The 23879-nt window shown below is 41.4% G+C and overlaps 2 protein-coding genes across 9 annotated transcripts in view; one reads left to right on the top strand and one right to left on the bottom strand.

The window, feature by feature from the left end:
* Positions 1-15880, top strand: part of FANCD2 (FA complementation group D2) — a 57802-nt gene extending 41922 nt beyond the window's left edge. For all 6 annotated transcript variants that reach the window (XM_077857835.1, XM_077857830.1, XM_077857832.1 and 3 more), the window contains exons 33-44: positions 3028-3138; positions 4253-4383; positions 5254-5347; positions 6237-6359; positions 7155-7248; positions 7675-7746; positions 8727-8765; positions 9939-10013; positions 10981-11055; positions 12023-12169; positions 13328-13423; positions 15467-15880. In XM_077857835.1, coding sequence (XP_077713961.1) covers positions 3028-3138; positions 4253-4383; positions 5254-5347; positions 6237-6359; positions 7155-7248; positions 7675-7746; positions 8727-8765; positions 9939-10013; positions 10981-11055; positions 12023-12169; positions 13328-13423; positions 15467-15538 — 1129 coding nt within the window. In that variant the 3' untranslated portion in view covers positions 15539-15880. The remainder of the gene's footprint in view (positions 1-3027; positions 3139-4252; positions 4384-5253; positions 5348-6236; positions 6360-7154; positions 7249-7674; positions 7747-8726; positions 8766-9938; positions 10014-10980; positions 11056-12022; positions 12170-13327; positions 13424-15466) is intronic.
* Positions 15881-16529: 649 nt separating this feature from the next.
* Positions 16530-19892, bottom strand: FANCD2OS (FANCD2 opposite strand). Of its 3 annotated transcripts, none has more exons than XM_077857888.1 (2): positions 19665-19892; positions 16530-17526 (listed from the first exon to the last, which is right to left on the bottom strand). In XM_077857888.1, the coding sequence occupies exons 1-2, from the start codon at positions 19720-19722 to the stop codon at positions 16982-16984; spliced, it is 603 nt and encodes a 200-aa protein (XP_077714014.1). In that variant the 5' UTR covers positions 19723-19892; the 3' UTR covers positions 16530-16981. The 3 variants fall into 3 exon arrangements, with proteins under 3 accessions (XP_077714014.1, XP_077714016.1, XP_077714015.1); XM_077857890.1 differs by lacking the exon at positions 19665-19892 and adding an exon at positions 19429-19658; XM_077857889.1 differs by lacking the exon at positions 19665-19892 and adding an exon at positions 19277-19428.
* Positions 19893-23879: the final 3987 nt, after the last annotated feature.

The raw sequence follows: 23879 nt of genomic DNA, 5'->3' as shown, positions 1-23879 counted from the left end.
TGGAAGGCACAGCATGAATGAAAATAGAAATGAGGGAGAGGTGTCCCTTAAATGCTTATGTTCCTCAAGGCTGGGCCCTGGCTCCTCCTCCTGTTATACAGGTTTTCTGGGCAATCTCACCCAAGCTTAAATTTGTGCTGAAATTTATCTTCGGAGCTACTGGCATTTATATCCAGCTGCCTACTCAGCAGTTCCTTAGGTGTGTCCTTGACACTTCAGACACATCACATCCAAAATGGAATGTATCATCCTCACCGCTGCTCCTTCGGCTTTGCCAGTGGTATGTAAATGGTACCACCAGTGTCTGAGCCAGAAACCAGCAGTTCTTCTTTGTCCCTTTCTCTACCCACTACATTTTCTCTCTCCCACATCGGATCACCAAATCCTTTTAATTTTATCTTTTAAATAACTTCTAAATAGCCTGTTCCTCTCCTGCTGCACTGCTTTGAGACTCCCCTCATTCCTTGCCTGGACTAGATTAGTTTTATAGTTTCCAGTTGCCCTCCCTCAGTCCTTTCTTCACACAGCAGTCAGTGGTCTTCCCAATGCAAAGTCAGTCTTATTCCATCCCAGTTTTGGTTCTAGTTGTCCTTAGATTTTTCTTGAGCTCAAACTTTTTACCTAGCTTCTAAGGCCTTTTGTTATCTCACACCTGCTCTTCCACTCATAGTCTTACATTCTGCCCTCCAGCTATGTTGAATTAATTTCAGTACTCTATATTGCTTTCACTGAAAGACTTTTCACACATCTTCATTCTTCTACCTGGATCTGCTTCTTGATCACCAGTTTTTTCTAACTTATCTCTGAGAACTGGATTTAAACTTCAACTCCTCAGGAGCATCTTCTCTGACCTGTAGGACAGGTAAGCCTCCTACCTACCCCTCTAACTCCCTGTTTTCTCCTAATACTCTGATATCTTCTTACAATAAGACTTACCACATTTTATTGTAATTACTTGTTCATCTGTCTTCTTTGCTAGACCATGAGCTTCATGGGAGCTACAACCAATCATTATTGTATCCCCAGTACTTAAAAACAGTGCCTGGCAAGAGATTTGATCAGACATCTCATCAAGGAGATACACAGATGGCAAATAAATACATGCAAAGATATTTAATAGTATTAGTTATTAAGGAATTCCAAGTTAAAATTACAGCATGGCTAAATCATGAAGAATTACCTGACCATATTGGTGAGGACATGGGACACTTGGAACTCTCATATGCTGCTGGTGGACATGTAAAATGGTGCACACACTTTTATTTTTTGTTTTTGTTTTTAAACATTTATTTATTTATTCATGAGAGACACACAGAGAGAGGCAGAAACAGGCAGAGAGAGAAGCAGACTCCATGCAGGAAGCCCCATGTGGGACTCGATTCCGAGATTCCAGGATCACGCCTGGAGCCAAAGGCAGACGCTCAACCACCGAGCCACCTAGGCATCCCGGTGCACACACTTTTGAAGCGGTTTACCATTTCCTTAAGAAGTTAAACATACACTTACCATACAACATAGCCATTCTGCTAGGTATTTACTCAGGAGAAATGAAAGTATATGTCTATACAAAATCTTATGCATGAATGTTTATAGCAGCTTTATTTGTAATAATCCCAAACTAGAAACAAATGTCTATCAACTAGTAAATGTATAAACAGATTTTCTTATGATGAAATACTATACACAGCAATATAGATGAAGAGAAGAATTATACTGAATAGAAAGCAAAATTGTATGAGTACATAGCATTTGATTCCACTTACACAGAACTCTAAGAAAAAAACATTTAACTTCATAGTGATGAAAACAGATCAGTGGCTGCCTATCACTGGGCAGAAAGATGGAGTGAAGGATGGATTTCAAAAGAATATAAGGAAACTCCTGGGCATAGTGGATATGTTCATTATTTCCATTGCAGTGATTATTTTGTGGGTTTATATTATGTCACCTGATCAAACTCATAAACATTTTAAATACATGCAGTTTGTATGCAGTTGTAGGTCAGTTCTATCTTAATAAAGCTGTTCCTCCCCAAAACCTGAGCTATAATAGGCCCTCAGAATACATCTATGGAAAGGCAGAACTACCACTGGTGATATGGAGATATTTCTATAGGAGTAGATAATCTAGGGGCTTAGATTGTGCTGGGCCTTGAAGGTCAGAAAAGTTTGAATGTTGTACAGAAAAGCAATTCTGGAGTTTTATAATTAGAGCCAAGGTATAATGAAATCAGTGTTTTAGGAAACTCTTTTTGACAACTGTGTGTAGGACAGATTGGAAAGGGATGAAAAAGACCAATCAAAAGGTGTCTCAGTGATCTACATATGTGATGATGATGATGATAATGATAATGATAAGGGCCTGGCTTAGAATGATGGCTTGAACTTGGGAAGGAAGGGACAGTAGGAACGATAATCTGAAGATAGAATGGTCGGGGTGTCTGGGTGGTTCAGTCGGTAAGTGTCTGTCTGTCTTCAGCTCAGGTCCTGCTACCTGGGTCCTGGGATTGAGCCCCACATCAGGCTCCCTGCTCAGTGGGGAGTCTGCTTCTCCTTCTCCCCCTGCTCATGCACGGTCTCTCTCTCTCAAATAAATAAATAAAAATCTTAAAAAAAAAAAAAAGAATTATCAAGACTTATAGAAGAAGTAAGTTTTTTTTTACTGAGAACTTTCTATGGAATTGATACTGATTTAACAATCAACGAAATTATTTCTGTTTTTTTTCTGGAGAGGAAGGCTGAGACTTCTCTAAAATGTAACAAATAAAAGATAGTTTTTTTCCCCTGAAAATAAACTTATGAGGACTGTTAGGTCCTTAAAGAAACACTGTTTCAGGTGCACTTCACCTTGTAGTGTGAGTCTCAGAGCTATAACTAAATTGGGTACCTGGGTACTTACAGTGCTCTAGTTCTCCTTTTTTCTCCATTGACTTACTGATGTTATAGCCTGGAGGCCAGGATCTTCAAATGCTGTCCAAGCAATTTTCCTATAAGTAAGCTCAATCATCTTACCCTGACTTTCCCTTAGGAATGGATTTTTTCAGCTTGAAAATTATAATTTATTGTACTCAGCCCTCGAGGTCCTTACCAACCGACTGAAGCAAGGAGAGCCTGACCAGTCCTTGGACGAATTGCTCAGGTGGGTCAGACTAAATATCCCAGAGTGTTGTCTCAAAAAATAAAATAAAATTAGCAAGAGGTATTGGAAATCACTTGGGTGTCTCTGTAGTTGTGAGGGAAATTGATGTTTTCAACTACTTTTCGTCAGTCATATGAGCTTTTTCATCTATATATTTAGATAAATCCTGAAACATTAGAAACCATTGAACAAATCCTACTAAATCTTTGTGCATCCTGCATCCTGTAGTTGACCTTTTCAGGTAATGATATTGAAAACACTAGTGACCTCTAGTCAACTCTTGGTTATCCAGGAACCTACTCTGTCTCTCAGTAGGGTCAGATAATTAGGTAGCAGTAGTTACCACTGATTTCCCCCCAGTCTCAAAAGATTAGCCTACGCTGAGGGCAAGGCAGTAGAAGAGGGATGTGAGGAGGAGATCTAAGAGGCATGGCTCCCAGCCTCTATCCCAGCTTCAATCAGAGTGATTTCAACTTTCTCTCACTTCCTCTACACTGTCTCTGGGTCTGCAATCAATGCTTATCATCCCTACTTATAGGGCAAGCCTTTATTTACTTCATTTTAAATATAATGCTTTTAAATTTGTTTGACCTCCTTCCCATTATCAGTAAGAAGAGTACACCCTAGTTTTATTTCAACTACAATTTTGGATTATGACTCCCTATCTCCTATTATTTCAGTGCATTGAAAGCTGACCATATATGGTACACTTATTAAATGCACTGGTTTCTCTTATAATTTGCTTTCACTTGTCCTATAAACCTAGAATTTAAATTTTATTCTCATTTTGTTGCCTTAGGCCTTAGGAGCAAATAATTTGTCTAGGGTTGCTCATGTAAGCATGGCATGGACACCTATATGGATATCTTGGGGTACATGATCCCTTCAAGGCCAACATTCCAGCCCTTGAGCTCTGTTCTGCCCTGGCTTGCTTCATACAAGGGTACAGTTCTCTTTCAGGGTCTTGAAAGAAGGTGGTCACAAAAGTACCTGAAAATGTGGAGGATTCTGATTAGATCAATAAATACACAAGTGAACTTGGACAATTTGTGAATTTAGACCTGTCTCTAATACTTATCTTTTTCTTTTTCTTTTTTTTTTTTTTCCTTTACAGCCAAAGCTTCAATTACTTGCAGAATTTCTCTCACAGTATTCCCAATTTCCAGTGTGCTCTTTATCTCATCAGACTTTTGATGGTCATTTTGGAGAAATCTACAGCTCCTACTCAGAAAAAAGAAAAAATTGGTGATGGGCCCAGATCTTTTTTTCTTCATGAATTGAATTAGTAACTCAAGCTTGTAAATTTAGGGCTTCCTAATAAGACCTTTTGTATTTATATGTAAAACCCCACATAACTGTGCATGTGCCCTCTTGCCATATTAAGAAGGATATTTTCCCAGAGGGAACTATAGCTGATCTCTGCTGATACTGCTTAGTTTGAGTTTGGTTAATTCATTTGGCTAGGTAATTTTCTGTTTGGCTTCTGTTTATTCATGTCTTTTTTTTTTTTTTTTTTTTTAATCTGAGACATTTGACAAAAAGAGATACAAACTGCTAGATTAATAAAATGGGAGAAAGGAGAAATCAAGATTTGATTAAGTGTCAAGAAAGTCTGGGCTCCATTCTTGATCTTTATCTTTTGTCATAGCTCTTTGAATGCAACTGACTGATTATATATTCCAATTGGCAGCACACATAGAAATCAAGAAGAAAATGCAAAACAAACCTTTTATTACTTCCTGTTGATTAAAAGGGGAGGGGGCGTTTGGTGTGAATCTCTAAGATGGCCATGGCTTATTTGTCTGCCCAGGAGAAGCTAGATTGGTTTTCCTACTGCCCAGCAGTGTGTGTTCAGTTCATGTTTGTGTGTATGTCAGGACAGGGTGAAATGATGGGATGCATTGGGTCTTAGACAGATAGGTTTATCTCTGGTAGAAGGACCCAATGGAGCAGGAACCCATGGCAGCCTTTTTCAAATTGTCAGCCAAGGAACTTCAGAATAAATATTAAAAAAATATAATCCTTTTGATCATTAGTCATCCCCCAAAAGCCTGAAAAACAAGAGTATAGTCAATTTTCCATTTATGAGATGCATTTTTTTTGTTTCTTCAACAGCTTCGTTGGCCAAACAGTTCCTCTGTCGGGTGTGGCCAAGTGGGGAGAAAGAGAAGAGTAGCATTCCTACTGAACAGCTCCATACTTTGCTCAGGTGAGAGGCTCAGTTTCTTTCCATGAGCCAAACAGTCCATTTTGCCACTGTTGGGATCTCTTGCCTGGCCAAAGACTGAAAAATTGCCATGGTTGGGGGAACTTGAAAACAATGAAGTAGGTTTGAAATTAACAAAAGTTGTATCACTGTATTATACACCCGAAACTAATATATGTTAATTATGCTTGAATAGAAAAATAAAACAAGTTAATAAATGAACAGAATTTGGAACATGCGGATTGTAAGATCCTCTGGTTCTGTTTTATACTGTCAGCTAGTTCCTGACTAGCTGGAGGAAATGGAGGAGTCTCTGGTTGTATTTTGCTTTGTTAATCAGAATTAGGTAATTATTTGTTGCCTATTATATATTTAAGACATCCATTACTTCCGAAGTGTCTAACTATATTTCCAGTTGAAACATCATTTCCTTTATCTCCTGATAATTATTTGGAATCTTCATTTTATTAAAAATAAATGTCAGTAGGGGCGCCTGGGTGACACATTGGGTTTAGCATCTGCCTTCGGCTCAGGTCATGATCCCAGGGTCCTGGGATCAAGCCCTAAGTTGGGCTTCCTGCTCAGCTGGGAGTCTGCTTCTCCCTCTCCCTTTGCCCCTACCCCTTCTCATGTGTGCATGCGTGCTGTCTCTCTCTCCCTCTTGGAGAGATGAGATTCTCTTCTCCCTCTCCATCTGCCCCTCTCCCTGCTTGCATGTGTATCCCTGCATGTGCTCTTTCTAAATAAGTAAATAAAATCATTTTACATAAAGAAAGAAAGGAAAAGAAAAGAAAAGAAAGAGCAAGCTAAGTACCTGGTAAGATCTTAAAAAAGAAATTTTGATTTAGGAATTCTGTAATATGTGTTTATACTCCTATTGCTCTCAATGCAGTGTTTACCTGGAGCATACAGACAGTGTTCTGAAGGCCATAGAGGAGATTGCTGGGGTTGGTGTCCCAGAACTGATTAATTCTCCTAAAGATGCATCTTCTTCGATGTTCCCTACCCTGACAAGGTAAGAGAGTTCTCTCCTCCAGTTTTTCCCCTGATTAGAATCACACTGTCCTATGTATGTAGTTTCCAGATAACTACCTTACCTTCATTTAATTTGGATACAGATGCTAGGTACAGTCATTCATTCAACACACAGAATGCCTACTGTGCATTCTTTCCAAGGGGCTCTCAGCCAACCCATGTAAAAGGATCTTTGTAAGGAATGAATTTTCAGTAGAGTCTTCAAAGATAGTGGATATTTAGTCACCGAACATCTCACGTTAGTACTTTCATCCTTTAAAGTGAGACTATCTAATATTTTAACCACCTTTAGAGTAAAGTGATAGTTGTATGTGATCATGTACATCTCAGTGGTTTTTTTCCTCATACAAAGTTTATAGCACTTTCATATTGTTTATGTCATTCAGTCCTTTCAGTGATTCTGTGAGGTAAGTATCATTATCCTTGATGTACTAATGAGGAAAATAAGCGTTAGAGAGGGAACCTATTCAAACTTACACAGAGAATAAGTATGGAACTAGGAACTTGAACTTGGATCTTCTGACCACTACCTCACGCTCCTTCCATGCCACCACACCGCCTCCCTTTATAAAGTTAATTCCATTGTTTGACAGGCCATCTTCAGGGGCTCCTTTGTGAATCCTTTCCATTCCCCCATCCTTTTACAGTGGACCCTAGTGAAAGGCAATTCAGAGAGGTAGGGAAGGAAATGACTTTTGGTGCCTTGGCTTCTTCCTAGGAAGTTCTTTCTAACCAGTTATTGTTATGTGAGCATGCATGTTTTCCCCTCTTCTAGGCAATCCTTTGTCATTTTCTTCCGTGTGATGATGGCTGAACTAGAGAAGACAGTAAAGGGTCTTCAGGCTGGCACAGCAGCAGACTCACAACAGGTGGGTCAGATACTCCCACCACAAGAGGTAGACCTGGTTACTAAGAAGCTGCTGCATCTTCTAGTTCTTAGGTCCAGGGTTTCTTCTAAGCTATTGCCCTTGAGTTAGAGAGATCCAGGATTCTTCTTCAGAGAGTTCCTGGCTTAATTTCCTTTCCTTCCAGTTTGAGGGAGGATTAGGTATATTGCAGAGGCTTTTTCCTACCTGGAAGTTACTGAAAAAGAGTCTTTAGAAACTCTCTATAAAGCACCATAGGTAGGCCTCAGAACCATCTTGTGGGTGCACTAGTAACATCTCTTTGAGAGAATAATTGGCTTAAATTAATCTCTGAATAGCTGTGTAATCCAAAACCCATGGATTAGTGGAAATACAGTAAGAGAAGTACTTGGCTGGTTCCAAAGTGCCTGTATATTTCTTTGCCTCCAGATTCATGAAGAAAAGCTCCTCTACTGGAACATGGCTGTTCGAGACTTCAGTATCCTCATCAACCTCATAAAGGTGAGTGTGCAGGCTCCTTGACCCACCTCATTAGTTAACTACCGAAACTGAAATCAAGAAGGGTCCTGGAAGAAAAAAAAAAAAAAAGAAGGGTCCTGGCTTCCAAAATGGACTCTCGCTGTTTCCCCACCCTTCCTTGGGGATCTGTTATCACCTGTCTTCTTCCCTTGTCCCTCCCTACCCATCCTGAATAATCCCTTCTTTTCACCATTGGCAATGTCTTTTCCTTTCTCTTTCTTCCTCCTTCCCTGTCTGTGCTACAGTACTATTTAATAGCTCTCACCTTGTCTTGGATCCTCTGTGGCCTGAGGACACTCTCACTGTCACCTTCTTCCAACCCTGAATGTCTTCTTTATCCCTCAGACACACTCTGTGTTCTCACCCACTCCATGATTTTGCTAACCTATTCTCCCAGCTCTGAATGTCATTCTCTCCTTTCCACCTCTCATCCACCTTTCTTAAGGCTTCACATCAAGATTTGGACTTATACAATGCCATCTTCTTAATATCCTGAGTTAGAATCAATTTCTTTCTTTTAACGCTTTTTTTATTTTTAAAATATTTATTTATTTATTCATTCATGAGAGACACACAGAGAGAGAGAGGCAGAGACACAGGCAGAGGGAGAAGCAGGCTCCAGGCAGGGAGCCCGACGTGGGACTTGATCCTGGGTCTCCAGGGTCACACCCTGGGCTGAAGGAGGCGCTAAACCACTGAGCCATCCAGGCTGCCCTAGAATCAATTTCTTAATCTTTGCTTCCCTGTTCCTGTCAGTAATGGAGATGACTATTCTGTTTCATAATTAATGTAACTGTTGACATGCCGTCTTCATTTTAGAATTCTCTACAACATCCAGAGCTGTGCTTTACACAATGAGGAAGAGGCTGGGGGTGCTCAGAGGAGCAGACCTGATGGGGAAGAGGCTGGGGTGCTCAGAGGAGCAGACCTCAGCTGTGGTTTCTTGTCTTTTGTGTCTCCAGGTGTTTGATAGTCGTCCTGTTCTGCATGTATGTTTGAAGGTGAGTGATTGACCTGGCCCTTGTTAGTATTTATTCTTCCTGTGGATCTCTCTAGAGGCCTCAGTTGAAAAGAGTTGTTTAATACTTTGCCCACAAGCCAGAGTTTTCAGAATCTGTCCTAACAGGTGGTAGTTTAGAAAAGACAGTGGATACTTTTTCCCACACTAATTGGATTACTGGAGAAGCTAATTTTCCTATAAGTTTGAAAACTTTTGGTCTGAGTCTTAGAACTAGAGGAGTGGCTTCAGGATTGCTGACTTCAGGAGCAATAGTCACTCCTTGCCATTCCTTCCCAGGCAACAGGGAGGAGGGAATGGTGGGTGATTCCTCATTTTATTTTATTTTATTTTATTTTATTTATTTATTTATTTATTTATTTATTTATTTATTTATTTATTTTTTAAAATTTATTTGAGAGAGAGCGCATGCCTCTCTCAGGGCATAAGGGCAGATGGATAGGAAGAGAGATCTTAAGCAGGCTCCACAGCCAGCATAGAGCCCAACACAGGGCTTGATCTCATGATCCTGAGTTCATGACCTGAGCTGAAATCAATAGTTGGACACTTAACCAACTATGCCACTCTGAACTCCTCTCCCAAGGGGAGAGCCCAGATTAGCCCTAGATTTAATGATGGGTTAGGAGCTAGGAAATGTTATGAGGAAAATATGTCTTCCCTGCTCCTTATGGTTTCTTCGAAGTGGATGGCACAATATTCTTGTTATTCCCAAGATCCTCTCTTCCTCTTTACTCTGCCCTGGACCCAGGGCGGGAGATGGGTGAGTGATTTATCTGATTGGTAAATTTGGCAGATGGTTATGTGCTTCCTCAGCCCTACACAATTTTTTCCTTTTGAGAGTAAGTGGTTCTTAGGCAGCTGAGATCCCCCTCTGTTTTATATGCCTTCAGTCTTACACTGGGCAAGGCCTCTGCCTATTGGCTGTGTCTAGGATAGATAAGTTTGCCTAACTCTGAGGCTTAGTTAGCAGGCCCATTTAGTTTTTGCATTAAACTTACATGCTCCAAATTAACCTTTTGGACTCTTCCCAGTTTATTTTTTAAAAATAAGAAAATAAAACCCCTGGGCTAGGTGATGCTATGCTACCTCAGGCAGGGGCCCTTCACGTGGAAGACCTCAAGAGAGGTCATCACCATGTGTCTCTTCTCTTCTTCAGTACGGGCGCCTCTTTGTGGAAGCATTTCTGAAGCAGTGTATGCCGCTCCTAGACTTCAGTTTTAGAAAACACCGGGTAAGAACTGAGAGCACAGAAGAAAGATGTGTTCCATACAGTTACTCAGAAGATACGTGCATGGTGGCTCCTGGACTGGGAATGGGGATAGTTCCTTTACCCAGGTTCTGGGCCACAGTTCTACTTGGGCTCCTTTGGTCTGCTTCAGTTTATCACCAGAGATTCCATATTGGACTGAATATTCCAAAGTAGGCTAAACTTCAAACCCACTCTGATTAAATCCACCTTTTTACTTCTACTCTAGATTTGAGGGTGGTTACTCCTTTTAGCTTGATTTTATTGTGTTACTGCACTCCCAGGACTCATGTATCAGTGTGTCATTTGCTTATTCCTTTGCACTTATCTAGATCTACCCTCAGGAATAATAATAATCTCATTTGTGTCATAAACTCTTTGCTGTTGTAATGGATAGTCTTTTTTTTTTTTTTAACATGCAGACTTTTTTTTTTCATTTTTTTTTTTTTTTTTTTTTAAGATTTTATTCATTTGAGAGAGAGACAGAAAGTATGAGCAGGGGGAAAAGGCAGGGGGAGAGGGAGAGAGACAAGCAGACTTCCCGCTGAGTGGGGAGCCTGGTGCGGGGCTCGATCTCAGCACTCTGAGATCATGACCTGAGCCGAAGTCAGACTGAGCCACACAGGCACCCCTGTAATGGGTAGTCTTGAGAGGTTTTATTTGGCCAAGTGAGATCCAGGGTTATAGTAGTGAAATAAGGATAGTAACAAAGATAATGATTTGTTACACATATTTAGCAAGCTTGCAAGACACTCTCATAGTATTTGGTTGGTTCCTCATAACCTAGAAAGAGAAAGGGGAGGACAGCTAGTTAGCTCTGGCTTCAAGGGCCAAATTGAGATGACCAACACACAACTGGAACCTGTGTAGTTTATCCTCTTTGCAGCCCTTGGTTGCATCTAAAATGAAAGGGGAGCATTTAATATGGCATTTATTATTGTGTTCGTTGTAGGAAGATGTTCTGAGCTTACTGGAAACCTTCCAATTGAATACAAGGCTGCTTCATCACCTGTGTGGGCATTCCAAGGTAAGAAGGAAAGCAAGTCACATCATGGTATCAGGCTGTCTGTTGGCTTAATCTGCAGTGTGATTGGGAGATCCACAGGCTCCAGTTCCTTCTTCCTTTTTTAGCCTTCTTGAGTCTATTTTTGAAACTGTGTCTGTCCAAAGGCAGTTTAATTCATAGCGGTCAGATCCCTAGTTGCTAGTTGAAATTGGGCAGTCATGTAGATAAGAGTTTCTGCATCTGAAGTTTGACTCAAACTCCATAGCACTCTTTCCTTTAGAAGCTTCTCTTTAGTGAGAGAGATAGAATGTTGGTGGATGTGTTGCTGCTATAAAGTACTCTGGGTGGGAGGAATATTATGTAAGTGACAATTCTCTGCTAGAGACAAGAGGTGGTTCTAAAAGCAGCCATCTTCAGAGCTTTTCAGCTGTACTACTTACTTGTCAAGGAACACATCTGTCTCTTGTGAGAACATTTTACCATTAGGGTATTTTTCCTATAGTTGAACCATTGTCACTTTTTGTCTGAAGAAGCACAGAGCCATAGAGCTCTGTAGTCATGGACAAACCAAATTCTTCTTCAGTTCCTATTGCTTCCTCTGCTGGTCCTAACTTCAGAAGCTGCTGAACAGTGGAGTTTTAAGGACACCTGGCTAAAGAGGGGTACTCTGTTGTTTAATATTAGCATAATACATGTTCAAGAACACTTTAGATCAATTTATTGATAATTGGTCAATAAGAGATTATGAAGAAGAACTTAAGGTGTTGGTGGCATGTCTTCTAGGCTCTTTTAGCTTGAAGAAGAGCTGCCATTCTCTTCAGAGTACTCTGCCAAGCTACTGTTTAATGGAACATGTCTCTGGCCTATACTTGGAGGATTTATGCTCTTATTCAGTGTTCAAGACATCGAGAATTCAAAAGTTTCTGTATAGGACTATGAAAGCATGATAATAAATCCAGATGAGTTGGGTGTATTTGTTTCCATCTAGATTCACCAGGACACGAAACTCACCAAACATGTGCCTTTGCTTAAAAAGACCCTGGAGCTTTTAGTTTGCAGAGTGAAAGCCATGCTTATCTTCAATAATTGCAGAGAGGCTTTCTGGCTGGGCAACCTCAAAAATCGGGACTTGCAGGTAAGCCTAGGGCCCTGCCCAAGAGAGTCTACTCCCACTCTTTGTGAAAGCATCAGAAGATATATCAAGGAGGTCAACTAAGCCTTTTCTCCCAATAAGACTGCTTTTCTTTTCAGGCTGTGGCTATTTAGCTCTTAAAATTAGGACACATTGCTTATGGCCTTAAGTCAGGGGTTCCACCCCTTAGCCAGCAAAGGCACCAAAATATGCCACTAATAACAAGGCCTCAGAGATAGAAGAGCCAGATCAATAAAACCTCTCTCCTAGCCAGAGTGGGCTTCTGTAAGTACTGAGGGTAGATTCATAATAACATTTATTTATATGGACAAACTTTTTAAAAAATTATTTTGGGTCTTTTTCTAAAGCACTCTGTCTTATTCCTGAAATTGTTCTCTGCCTCATTTTAACAAATAAACATTTCTAAGGTCTTTCAACTATCTGGCCAAAATCTTGTATTGCTTATAGTACTGCTTTGAGTTCTAGAAATTTTCATATAGGGTCCAAGTCCTTCTTGTTTACAATACCTGAGGAGTTTATAATCTTGTATATGAAAAGAATAGCACTCCAGAGAGTTTCTTTTTTCACATTTGCTTTATGAGATACTAAAACTTCTACAATACTATTAAACAAAATACTATAATAAAACAATACTGTTGTTTCCATGGAAAAATAAAGCTTAGAGAGGTTAACTTACCTAAAGTCATTCAGCAATAAGTGCCAGGGTTTGAATCCAAACAGAAATGATGCAAAGCTGATGTTCTTAAACCACTTTATGTACTGTCTTTCAGTCTCTACATGGTCATTTGTAGTTGGTGTGTTGGTGGTAATACACTTTAAGGTATTTGTGAAATTTCAAAACCATATTCAACATTTACTGAAAGAGTCACCAATATCCTGGCCTTGTAAAATGTAGTATGATATTAGAATACAACAATGGGCTTTTTGTAAAACTACATATTAGAGCCACACATATCTTAGAAACCTAGGGTTGATGACCACTTCTCTAGATGCTAGATCACAGGTTGGTCTCCATGTTTGACCATGCTTGAATGGCTAGAATGTCATCTTTTCTATTGCCTATAAGCTAAGCCTTTCTCACCTTGAGACCCTAAATAAGTCATTATAACCCACCATTTGTCTTGGCCCATTCACATGTAGGGTGAAGAGATTATATCCCAGAACTCCCAGGAAAGTGCAGCCGAGGAGAGTGAGGATGATACCGCATCTCAGGTCTCCAAGAGCAAAACAACAGAGGTATTTCTGCATAAGGCCCCGGAGTGTGTAGTCGACTGTTTCATTTTGTTAATTATTCTGAGTCAGTAGAAAGCACAGAACTTTTGCTACTTATGCTTTTTTTTTTTTTTAAAGTTTATTTATTTTAGTAATCTCCACAACCAACATGGGGCTCGAACTCACGACCCAGAGATCAATTTGCATGCTCTTCCACCTGAGCCATCCAGGGACCCCTCCCATTGCTTATGTTTATAATCAAAGACCTCTATGCCCATCTCTATTCTCTCAAGAAAAACATGTTTTTATATAAACTCTGTGGGGGCCAGAAGAGTATCTCAAGTTGTGGCATGTTATAGAGTTAAGAATTCCCTTTCATTATTCATATTAAATTCATATCTGAAGGGCACCTGGGTGGCTCAATTGTTGAGCATCTGCCTTTGGCTCAGGGCATGATCTCGGGGTTCTGGGATCGAGTCTTACATTGGGCTCCCTTCAGGGAGCCTGCTTCTCCCTCTGCCTATCTCTCTGCCTCTCTTCTCTGTGTCTCTCCTGAATAAATAAATAAAATTTTTTAAAAATTCATATCTGAAACCATTTGAGAGGGGAGAAGAGGTCAAGTGTTCTCTGAATGCCGAGAAGAATGAGTTAAAACATTTAATTATGTTGCTTGAATATATAAAATAGAAATATGAATGCAGTTGGTGAAAGCTAAAGCACAGAATCAAAAGCTTCAGTTACTAAGGACTATAGTAAGAGCAGGGGTCCTTATTCTTTTCTGGGCTACCACATATACTTTCAGGACTTTAAAGAAAGCTGAAGAAAAATGTGTATGTTTATAAAGTGTTCTTACAATTCAGGTGGGTTTTGGACACCAAGAAGCTCAGATTTCAGAGCCCCTGTTATGAAGTCTCTCTATGATGCAATTCGAGGCTAATGCAGAGAGATAATTTAGCATGAAAAAACTTTTATGGGATCCCTGGGTGGCGCAGCGGTTTGGCGCCTGCCTTTGGCCCAGGGCGCGATCCTGGAGACCCGGGATCGAATCCCACATCGGGCTCCCGGTGCATGGAGCCTGTTTCTCCCTCTGCCTGTGTCTCTGCCTCTCTCTCTCTCTCTCTCTCTCTCTCTCTGTGTGACTATCATAAATAAAAAAAAATAAAAAAAAAACATATTTCTAAAAAAAAAAACTTTTATTATTTAAATAGTATACTTCTGCCTTGTTCTCATAAAAATTTTTTGAAGCAGACGATATCCTGTTAGTTTGGTACTTTCAGCTAAGGAAACCTTCCAGATTAGAGTTGCATACCAACGAATTGTATGCTGAATTCCTATTGAGATACACCAGAATTCTTAATTTAGCAAATATTTCATTCTGTATTGAATACCTGCTTAATTCTGTGTCAAACACATGCAGTAGAGATGAAAGACCATGGGTTTTTTTTTTTTTTTTTTTTTTTATGATAGTCACAGAGAGAGAGAGAGAGAGAGAGAGGCAGAGACATAGGCAGAGGGAGAAGCAGGCTCCATGCACCGGGAGCCCGATGTGGGATTCGATCCTGGGTCTCCAGAATCACTCCCTGGGCCAAAGGCAGGCGCCAAACCGCTGCGCCACCCAGGGATCCCCATGGGTTATTTATAAAAATCATGTGAATTTGGTCCAGTTGCAGAATGTTGTAGGTCAGTATGACACTGGCCTCCCTCATGGTCATGATACAAGAAAAATGGGTGAGTTTCAATTCCGTTTTTTTTTTTTAAGATTTTATTTATTTATTAGAGATACACAGAGAGAGAGAGAGAATGAGGCAGAGGGAGAAGCAGGCTCCATGCAGGGAGCCCGACGTGGGACTCGATCCCAGGTCTCCAGGATCACACCCTGGGCTGAAGGCGGCGCTAAACCGCTGAGCCACCAGGGCTGCCCAATTCTGTTTTTAAATGAACGGTTTAATGCCTATCATTGGTTTTAACAATGATACAGTACAGTTATAAATCCTGTGGGAGCAGTATTATAATTTGATGGGGTCACCCAGATGACCTAAAATATCTAATTATCCTTTTGCCCCTTAGGATGCTGAAAATGATGAAGTAAGTGATGGAGAAAAGGAGCAAGATAGTGATGAGAGTGAAGACTCCGATTAGACCACAGAGAGACTGATGTCCCCTCCCCATCTCTGCTAGCCTCTTCCCATTTTGTGTTCAGGATTTGAAATCTGCTATCTGCCTTCCTTACTGGAAGCATCTTGTTTTGTCATTAGGAGGGTGGGCTTTACTGAACCAACTTAATTGTATATTTCATAGGTTATCTAATATCATCAAGACCCTAGCTCAGGGTTCCACTGTAGCATTACCTAGCAGTCTGGGCAAACATGGACTGTTGTGCTGTGAAGAGTCACAATTCTGGGCTTTGGGAGCTAGTTTTGAAACTCAGAAATTTAGGATTGTAACAGTTTTACAAATAAATTGTTTTAAGTTCTGCCTTAACCACCTCATTCCTCTTTCTGAATTTCCTTCATAAATCAAGGATTACAAGGAATTCAATTGGAGTTTATGCAGAGAGAAAATGGAAACTGGTGCCAACACATCAGTTCTACCAATTAAAATCATGTTTCCTATTCTAAGAGCCATCTCTATGTGAGTTGAGAAGATCTTTGTGATATTTTTGGAAGAGTGACGAATTTCTGGTCAATGCCCAAAGAAAGTCAAAAGGAAAGTTCTGGCTGCTTTTTAAAAAACTTTTGGTCATCATGTAGATACAGGATAAAGAGGGAAAAGGTACCATCAAACTCATATTGACTTTGTATACATATTTATTTTATTTCCACATTATTCTGAGTTATACCTATAGACTCATTATAACAATGCTACAGAATTAGTTTATTTGAAATAAAATAGTAGTACACCAGCTAAAATGAAATGAAGAGCTGTCATGTGTTGAAAGCTAAGTTTCATTGAGCTTCCAAGTTCTCATGTGTTGAAAGCCCAGTTTCATTGTTGCTTCTAAGTTCTTTCTTGCCAGGTTATAAATATTCCTTAATATTTGCTGATATTACTACCCACTTTTGCACTCTGCAGTGGCATTAGGATGGGGTTGATTAAGATTTTTGTTGTTAAAAAGAAAAAAAAAAAAAGATTTTTGTTGTTGATTTGATGGGGGGAGATTTTTTTTTTTTTTTTTTTAATGCTTGAGTCGTCTATAGATTTTTGACCCCCTCATTCTCATGTACATGGAAAGCCATTATTTCCTTCCTTGATACCCATTTTCCCAACTCATTTTGGTCTTAGATGTTTAAGTGAGTTCACACTAGGCTCATTGGTTTATACGGTTTAATGGTTCTTTCTCACATGTACATGTCAACACTAGTTTGACTCTCTTTTAAATGTTGTTCATCTTTACAATGGAAATGCTCTCCTTTGCTCTGTCACTGGCCTTTGGGGAGGAAAGGGGTTCCTGAATCGTCAGTGCTTGACAGAAAAGCAAGATGGCTCAGGTGATGTCAGTTTCCTTTACATGAACAGGTTTCTGTAAGCTTCAGGCACACAGCATAGGATGTGTTATAAGAAACGGAATCACATGGGGATCCTTTACTTGGAGTGTTGCAAGGCAAAGGTGCACTTCTTGTACGTTGCATACAGTAAAAGGATAGAGCGCAGCATCTGTTTACACATGGTCACTGTCATCTGAATCTGAGGTTCCTTAAGTCCAGTGGGCCACTGGTTCTCCCGGCTGATGATTTTGCAAAAGGCTGATTTGTCTGAAACTCTGAAGGTCCCAGTCCATTTCGGTGGCTGAGCTGTGATGACCCTGCCAAACACAGAATCCACTCCACTGAGGCGGACAGGCTGGGGCTTCCTGACCAGCCCTTTCTTGTTGTTTATGGTTCGGAGCTCTGATGTGTGGCAGGGTAACTTGGGACTCATCCCAGGCTCCAGAAATGGGCTGTCTAAGACTAGAGTGACCTCTTGAAAACACAGCTGCACTTCAAGGTCAGAAGGGGTATGTGGGAAACAGGGGGAAGCCCTAAAGGGATGCTTTGAAGAAGGTGTAGGTGTTGTGTGCCGCAGCCATTGGAAGCTCTCGTCCAGTGGGGTCCATGGTGACCAGAGCTGGTATCCTGCCATTGACAGTCCTAAAGAAGAGGAATCAGAACATGGAATTTCCCTAGCATGGTTTTGGTGAGGGCACAGCTGTTTAAATTCACATTTATTTGTTTCATTATTGACTTTAACTTACTCTGTAGTCCTCAAAGACAGATTCCAATAGATGTTAAGGAATACTGGGAATTCTATAAAGAGCAATAGTGGATGGTAACAAGTATTGAATGTGGCAACTGCCATGTGTACTAAAACTTTATTAAATCTTATCTCAAGCCTCTGAATGTAGGTTTTGATGTATTTTACAGGTGAGGAAATGGATTTGTCCAAAGTGGAATATCCTAGTTCACTATTAGGACATATTTTGTGTCAGTAACTGTGAAAGACCGAATCTACACCTCTAAGGTGGCAAAAGCTGCTCTTCATGATGAGACATTATTTGTGGTTAGAAGCTCAGAAAAGCCGTGTCTTACCAAATATTTGGACTCTAATTCCCTGTACTTTATGCCAGTGGTTCTCAAAGTGTAATCCTAGCACTAGTAGCTTCAGCATCATCTGGGAATGTGGAAATGCACATTGTTGGGCCCTACCTCACACTAAAGGATCAGAATCTGCATTTAAATAAACCCTCTGGGGGATTCTGATGCACTCACAGTTTGAGAACTTCTTATAAGCTGTCCCTTTTAAGGAACCTAGGTTTTTTGTTATTAAATATGAAGACAATATCCTCTTGGCCCTAAAAACCTGTTTTCTAATACAGGAGGACAGCTCTCTCAGAGCCCTGAGCTACTTATATATACCACCTCAGAGGAATTATACCAGGCTAGAAGGAAAAAAAGAGTTTCCAAAGGACAGTGTTTAAAAATTTTTAAAGATTTTTCTGATTCTTCTAGGTGCGCTTTGTTTTGTTTTCGGTTTCTTGTGGGAGACCCAGTGGTTAAGATCTTGGATTTTTCCTCCCCTGCTTTGAAGAAAAAGCAAAGGACTGGGAAGATGTTAACTAAAAATTTATTCAAGTAGAATTTGTGTTTTCCATCATTCTATTTTAAAAGTGCCAATATCTAAAAGGTTTTACTGAATTCAGAAGCTAACATTTCTTGAGCACCTACCTATTATGTTAAGGGGCATAGCAATTCCCTTTTCTTTCCAGCCAAGTGTATTTCTCTGCCCCTTCTCTTTTCTCCCACAAAAGGTAACAGCAGCAGATCTGATCCCATCCCATCCAGAATTGCCCAGGAAATGCTGTGAAAAGTTGACTCCACCATAGTTTGTGGAGACTTCACCACAGTAAAGTTCATTTTTAAAAAAGAGTTGGTGACATTTCAAACCAGAAGACCTATCCTTGACAGTGTAAAGGAGATTTTGTTGATTTCTTTCTCTCCCTATCTTTGTACACTCCTTCCCATATTGTGTTCAAATATCTGGACTGCTTTATAATGAGAAATTGACACTGAAGGGATGGTTATCTATTACAAAAAGCTATGAAAGTCTTCTGATGCTTGGTATCACCCTGAGGGAATACATCCAAGATGAAGGTTGCTCCGGCACACAACGCCATGGCAAAGTGGAGGGTGTTAACTCCTCAGTATAGTAACCGAAAAGATTATTTAACCCCAGGATCCTTTACCTGATTCCCCTCGTAAGAGAAAATAGGGCCAGAGGTAAAAGGCTTTTTATCAAAGGTCCCGCCTTAAGTAGTGGACAGAACCAACGTGGGATGAGAGAGGGCTTCTGACCCCAGATCTTTAAGCCACTTCCACCAAGGTTTATATCCAGACGACTCACCCCTCCATTCCCACCACCCGGAAATCACTGTCATCCATTCCAAGAGGGGTTGAACCTTGGAGATCTGTTCAACATCTTGTACTCTGGCCAAAAAGTCTTCCCCTTCATAAACTCCTCCCGTTCCAAGGAACCAGGTCCCTCCATTTCCCCACCTGGGAAAGGGGAAGTAATGGTCCAAATGCGCTGAGGTCTCCTGAATTGTGAACTGCGATCCTGATCCAGAGAGGCTGGAGTTGCCCGCAGTGGGGAGGCTCCCCCTCCCAGCGGGGAGAAGGGGCTTGTCCCCGGGGGGGTCCCTAGCCAGGGGTGGGGGCCAGATGGCTCTGGCTGAGGCGGAGATGGCGGTGGGAGCCCGGGCCCGGTCCCACCATCCGGGCCGGGGGCTCACCTGCTGAACTCCGCGGGCCGGACGCTCCAGAGTGGCAGCCGCTGTTTCCGGGCCGCATCTTTTCTCCACCGGGCGCCTGGCAACCGCCTTTGTGACCCAGGACCGCGGGGGGAGCCCGAGCTGCCGCGGGGGTGGGGGCTCGAGGCGCCGGGTGGGCAGTCTTCAGGGCTGGATTCCCCACCCCCACCTCCTTGGAACGTCCAGTCTAGGACTCCGCCTTACGGAGTGCGGGTTCGAATCCCGTCCTCCCCATTCCCTCTCCTCCTCCCTACCCCACCACACCCGTGTGCTGTTGAGCTTGTCACCGCAGGCAGGCATGCCCACGTCAAAGGGTGTGGTCAGGAACCTACACAAAAGTCCTCAGACTTGGAGTTAGTGTTTATAGTCTTGACTCTTTAAACTATGCTCAGTGGGTATTCAGGCTGAAAGCCTTTATTCCTGCACTGGAATGATCCCAGTGCAAGGAGACTATAAATGCTCACCTCTCAAGAGCAAGAAGTGTACATGTCTTCCCTTGACTAACCAAAAATCTTTCTCTGCCTTTATCATTATCAAAAAAGATAATGCTTGTCCTCTTTTCACAAAGCTGAAACACTGACCGTTTCATCATAGGTAAACAGTGATTTGACAACCTGATATGCAAACAATTTCCCTGGAAGGCCAAGGAAGAGAGGTTTCCCAATGGATTCCTCTATCCCCTGTGCCTGGCTATCCTAGAGCCTGGCACGAGGAAGTATTTGTGGCAAGAATTAACTAATGGCCCCACCTTCCTTTACCTTGTATACCCAGAAATTGCCCTTGCACTTTGCCAACTGTAGAACATAGCACAAATAAGAGCTGTCCACCTTTTGTCTGGCTCTTTGGGTGAAGTTGAAGTGGAGAGATTGGACCATGCGGGTAGAGTCAGACTAAAGATTTTGATTTGGAAGACCAGATGGTCCAGAGGGACTTGTCAAGAATTGTCAGATGCTGGGGGGGGGGGGGGGGGGTGAGGCGCACGCTTGAAAGGAAAAGAGAGGTGGAGATAGTTTGGAAGTGAAGTCAGAAAATGGAGAGAGAAGCAGAGAGTAATGAGTCTTGCAAGACACTGAAATGATTTGAATTGCAAAACTTTTGTTTTCCACTAAGTTTAATTTTCATCTCAAAAGAGACAGATTTTTAACAAAAAAAAATCTTTTATTTATTCATGAGAGACACAAAGAGGCAGAGACACAAGCAGAGGGAGAAGTAGGCTCCATGCAGCCCGATGTGGGACTCGATCCCAGGACTCCAGGATCACATCCCGAGCCAAAGGCAGACGCACTTAACTGCTGAGCCACCCAGGCATCCCTCAAATAAGAGACAGTTATTTTTTTTAAAGATTTTATTTATTTATTCATGACAGAGAGAGAGGCAGAGACACAGGCAGAGGGAGAAGCAGGCTCCCTGCAGGGAGCCCCAAGCGAGACTTGATCCCGGGACCCCGGGGTCACGCCCTGGGCCGAAGGCAGACGCTCAGCCGCTGAGCCACCCGGGCGCCCCAAGAGACAGTTATTTGAAAAGCAAACCAAACAGTTTTTATTGAACAGTTGTGTTTTTTAATGAAAATCCCCGAAGCAAAATTGTAAAATTAAGTTACTGGATAGAGAGGGCTTTGTGCTGTTACGACAATCTGCACCACAGTCCTCTATGCAGTCTCTCAGCTCTGAAGGATCTATTTTTGGAAGTACTATTTGCTGTTACCTCTGGTTCTGATACTCCAGTTCCATGGCTACCACACATATATGGAAAACCAGAATCTCCCATACCACATATTATCAATGACCTACAACATCAACATTGTATCATGTAGCACTCAATATTCTGTGTGCACTGTTCTCAGGGATTGTCGTGACAGCAGCCACATATGCTCTGCCAAAAGATGGTTCAGTTCTTTCAAAGCTAGCAACATTGCCATGGTGCACATGCAATCCTTAGCTGCATAAATGATGGTCCAAGTGCACGCGATTGCAATAAAGATTCACATAACCATGCTTAATGCAATTGACACATTTCTTCAAGCTTTTGACTCCACACTGATTATTACACATGGAGTCATTGACAAAATTCCCAAAGTTCTATGAAGCACATGGTAGACCTAAAGGCAGGGACCTTGTTCCCTTATGGCTGAGGCAATTTGCCACCCAGAAGCACTCCTTGTTGCACCAACAGCATTCCCAAAGGTTTTGTCTCTGTATCCTTGCATCACTCATCATAAACAATTTCTGCACTGAAGAACTACCACACTGGCAAACCCATACTGGAGGACTTCCTGATAGCAAGCTCCCTGAGGTATGTAGGGAAAAGCTCCAGAAGTCCAGAGGAATATTCTTCACTGTAGGAGAGCACTATATCCTTGAGTTGTTTGGAATTACAGGGGAGACCCTAGAACAGGTGTATAGGAAGTCCAGCAAAAGGAGAAAAGCTGAGCCTGACTTGTTCATGGAAGACCATTAATCATAAAAAAATAAAGTGTTGGATAGATATGTGTACTTAATTTTCTTTCTGCCTAAAAAGAAAATGTAATCATGAGTGCCTGCTTTGTGAAGAGTCAGGCACTGTGCTTAGTGTTTTATTCTTTCTTACAGAATTCTCCCAACAATCCTAATCCATCCATATTGTTATTCCTTTTTGTTTTTATTATTTTTATCTTTTTAAAAAAGATTTGATTTATTCACGAGAGAGAGAGAGAGAGAGAGGCAGAGACACAGGCAGAGGGAGAAGCAGGCTCCATGCAGGGAGCCCGATGTGGGACTCGATCCTGGGTCTCCAGGATCACTCCCGGGGTTGAAGGTGGTGCTAAACCGCTGAGCCACACAGGCTGCCCTGTTATTCCTTAAAAAAAAAAAAAAAAAAAAAAAAAAACTGGAGATCCCTGGGTGGCTCAGCGGTTTAGTGCCTGCCTTTGGTCCAGGGCGCGATCCTGGAGTCCCGGGATCGAGTCCCACGTCGGGCTCCCACCATGGAGCCTGCTTCTCCCTCTTCCTGTGTCTCTGCCTCTCTCTCTCTCTCTATCATAAATAAATAAATCTTTAAAAAATAAATAAAAGTAAGTTGATTTAAAAAAATAAAAAAAAAAACATTTATTTATTCATGAGAGACACACAGAGAAAGCACAGACACAGGCAGAGGAAGAAGCAGGCTCCCTGCAGGGAGCCCGATGTGGGGACTCGATCCTCGGATCCTGAAGCAGGATCCTGGCCTGAGTGCAAAGCAGATGCTCAACCGCTGAGCCACCCAGGTGTCCCCATATTGTTATTCCTGTATTACACATGAAGAAACAAAAGCTCAGAGGGATGAAGTGACTCCTCTTTGGTAGATTTGTGATTTGAAACTGAGATGCCGTGCCTTTAAAGGAAAAGCTGATCTATCCGATTTCTCTGTGACATGTGAGAAATAGAACTACAACAGTATTACTCAGGAAGCGAAGTCTTGAGTGTCAGTTATACCTCTGGATGCCAGGGGTTTAATAGTTAGGGATGTTTATTATTTAAGTAACCATTTCTATGAATACATGAGAGAGTTCAGAAAGGCCTTAGCCTGTTTACAGAGTGATACGAGAAAATATTGGAGTCTGGAATTAACTGGTGAAGGTTCACCACTTAATTGTCTATGTGACCTTGAACTTCAGTTTTCTCATCTGTAAAATGAGAAGCCTCTTCCTGATTTCCTTCCACAGGGTTTGTGAGGGTCCAGTGAGGTAATAGCTATAAAAGCAGCTTTATAGCTTATAAAAACTTGTACCTAAGTAAAGGACTGTTAGTAACGATTTCTTCCCAGCTACTGCTAGAAGTAATCTGATCAAAATTTTTTTTCAAATAAAAGGCACGTATTGCACAAAGCAGATTGTAAATACTCCCTTAAAGAAAAATAAAATTGTCCATAATTCCACTACCTTAACAAACCAGACATTGGCATCTTCATGTATCCTTCTTGTCCTCAAGCAGACAAATTTTTGATACAGTTGCAATTAAAGACAATTTTGTATTTCATTTTCCTCTTCAATTTATCATGTATGTTGCCATAGTGCCCAGAATTACTATTTAAATACATTATATTGCCATAGGTGGCTATATTATTTTTTTTTAGAGATTGTATTTATTTATTCATGAGAGACACACATAGAGATTGGGGCAGAGACACAGGCAGAGGGAGAAGCAGGCTCCATGCAGGGAGCCCGACGTGGGACTCGATCCC

This window comes from Canis aureus, chromosome 19, assembly GCF_053574225.1.
Source record: "Canis aureus isolate CA01 chromosome 19, VMU_Caureus_v.1.0, whole genome shotgun sequence".
Taxonomy (NCBI): domain Eukaryota; kingdom Metazoa; phylum Chordata; class Mammalia; order Carnivora; family Canidae; genus Canis; species Canis aureus.
The sequence above is the reverse complement of the archived record's forward strand: the minus strand, read 5'-3'. Positions and strand labels throughout refer to the sequence as shown.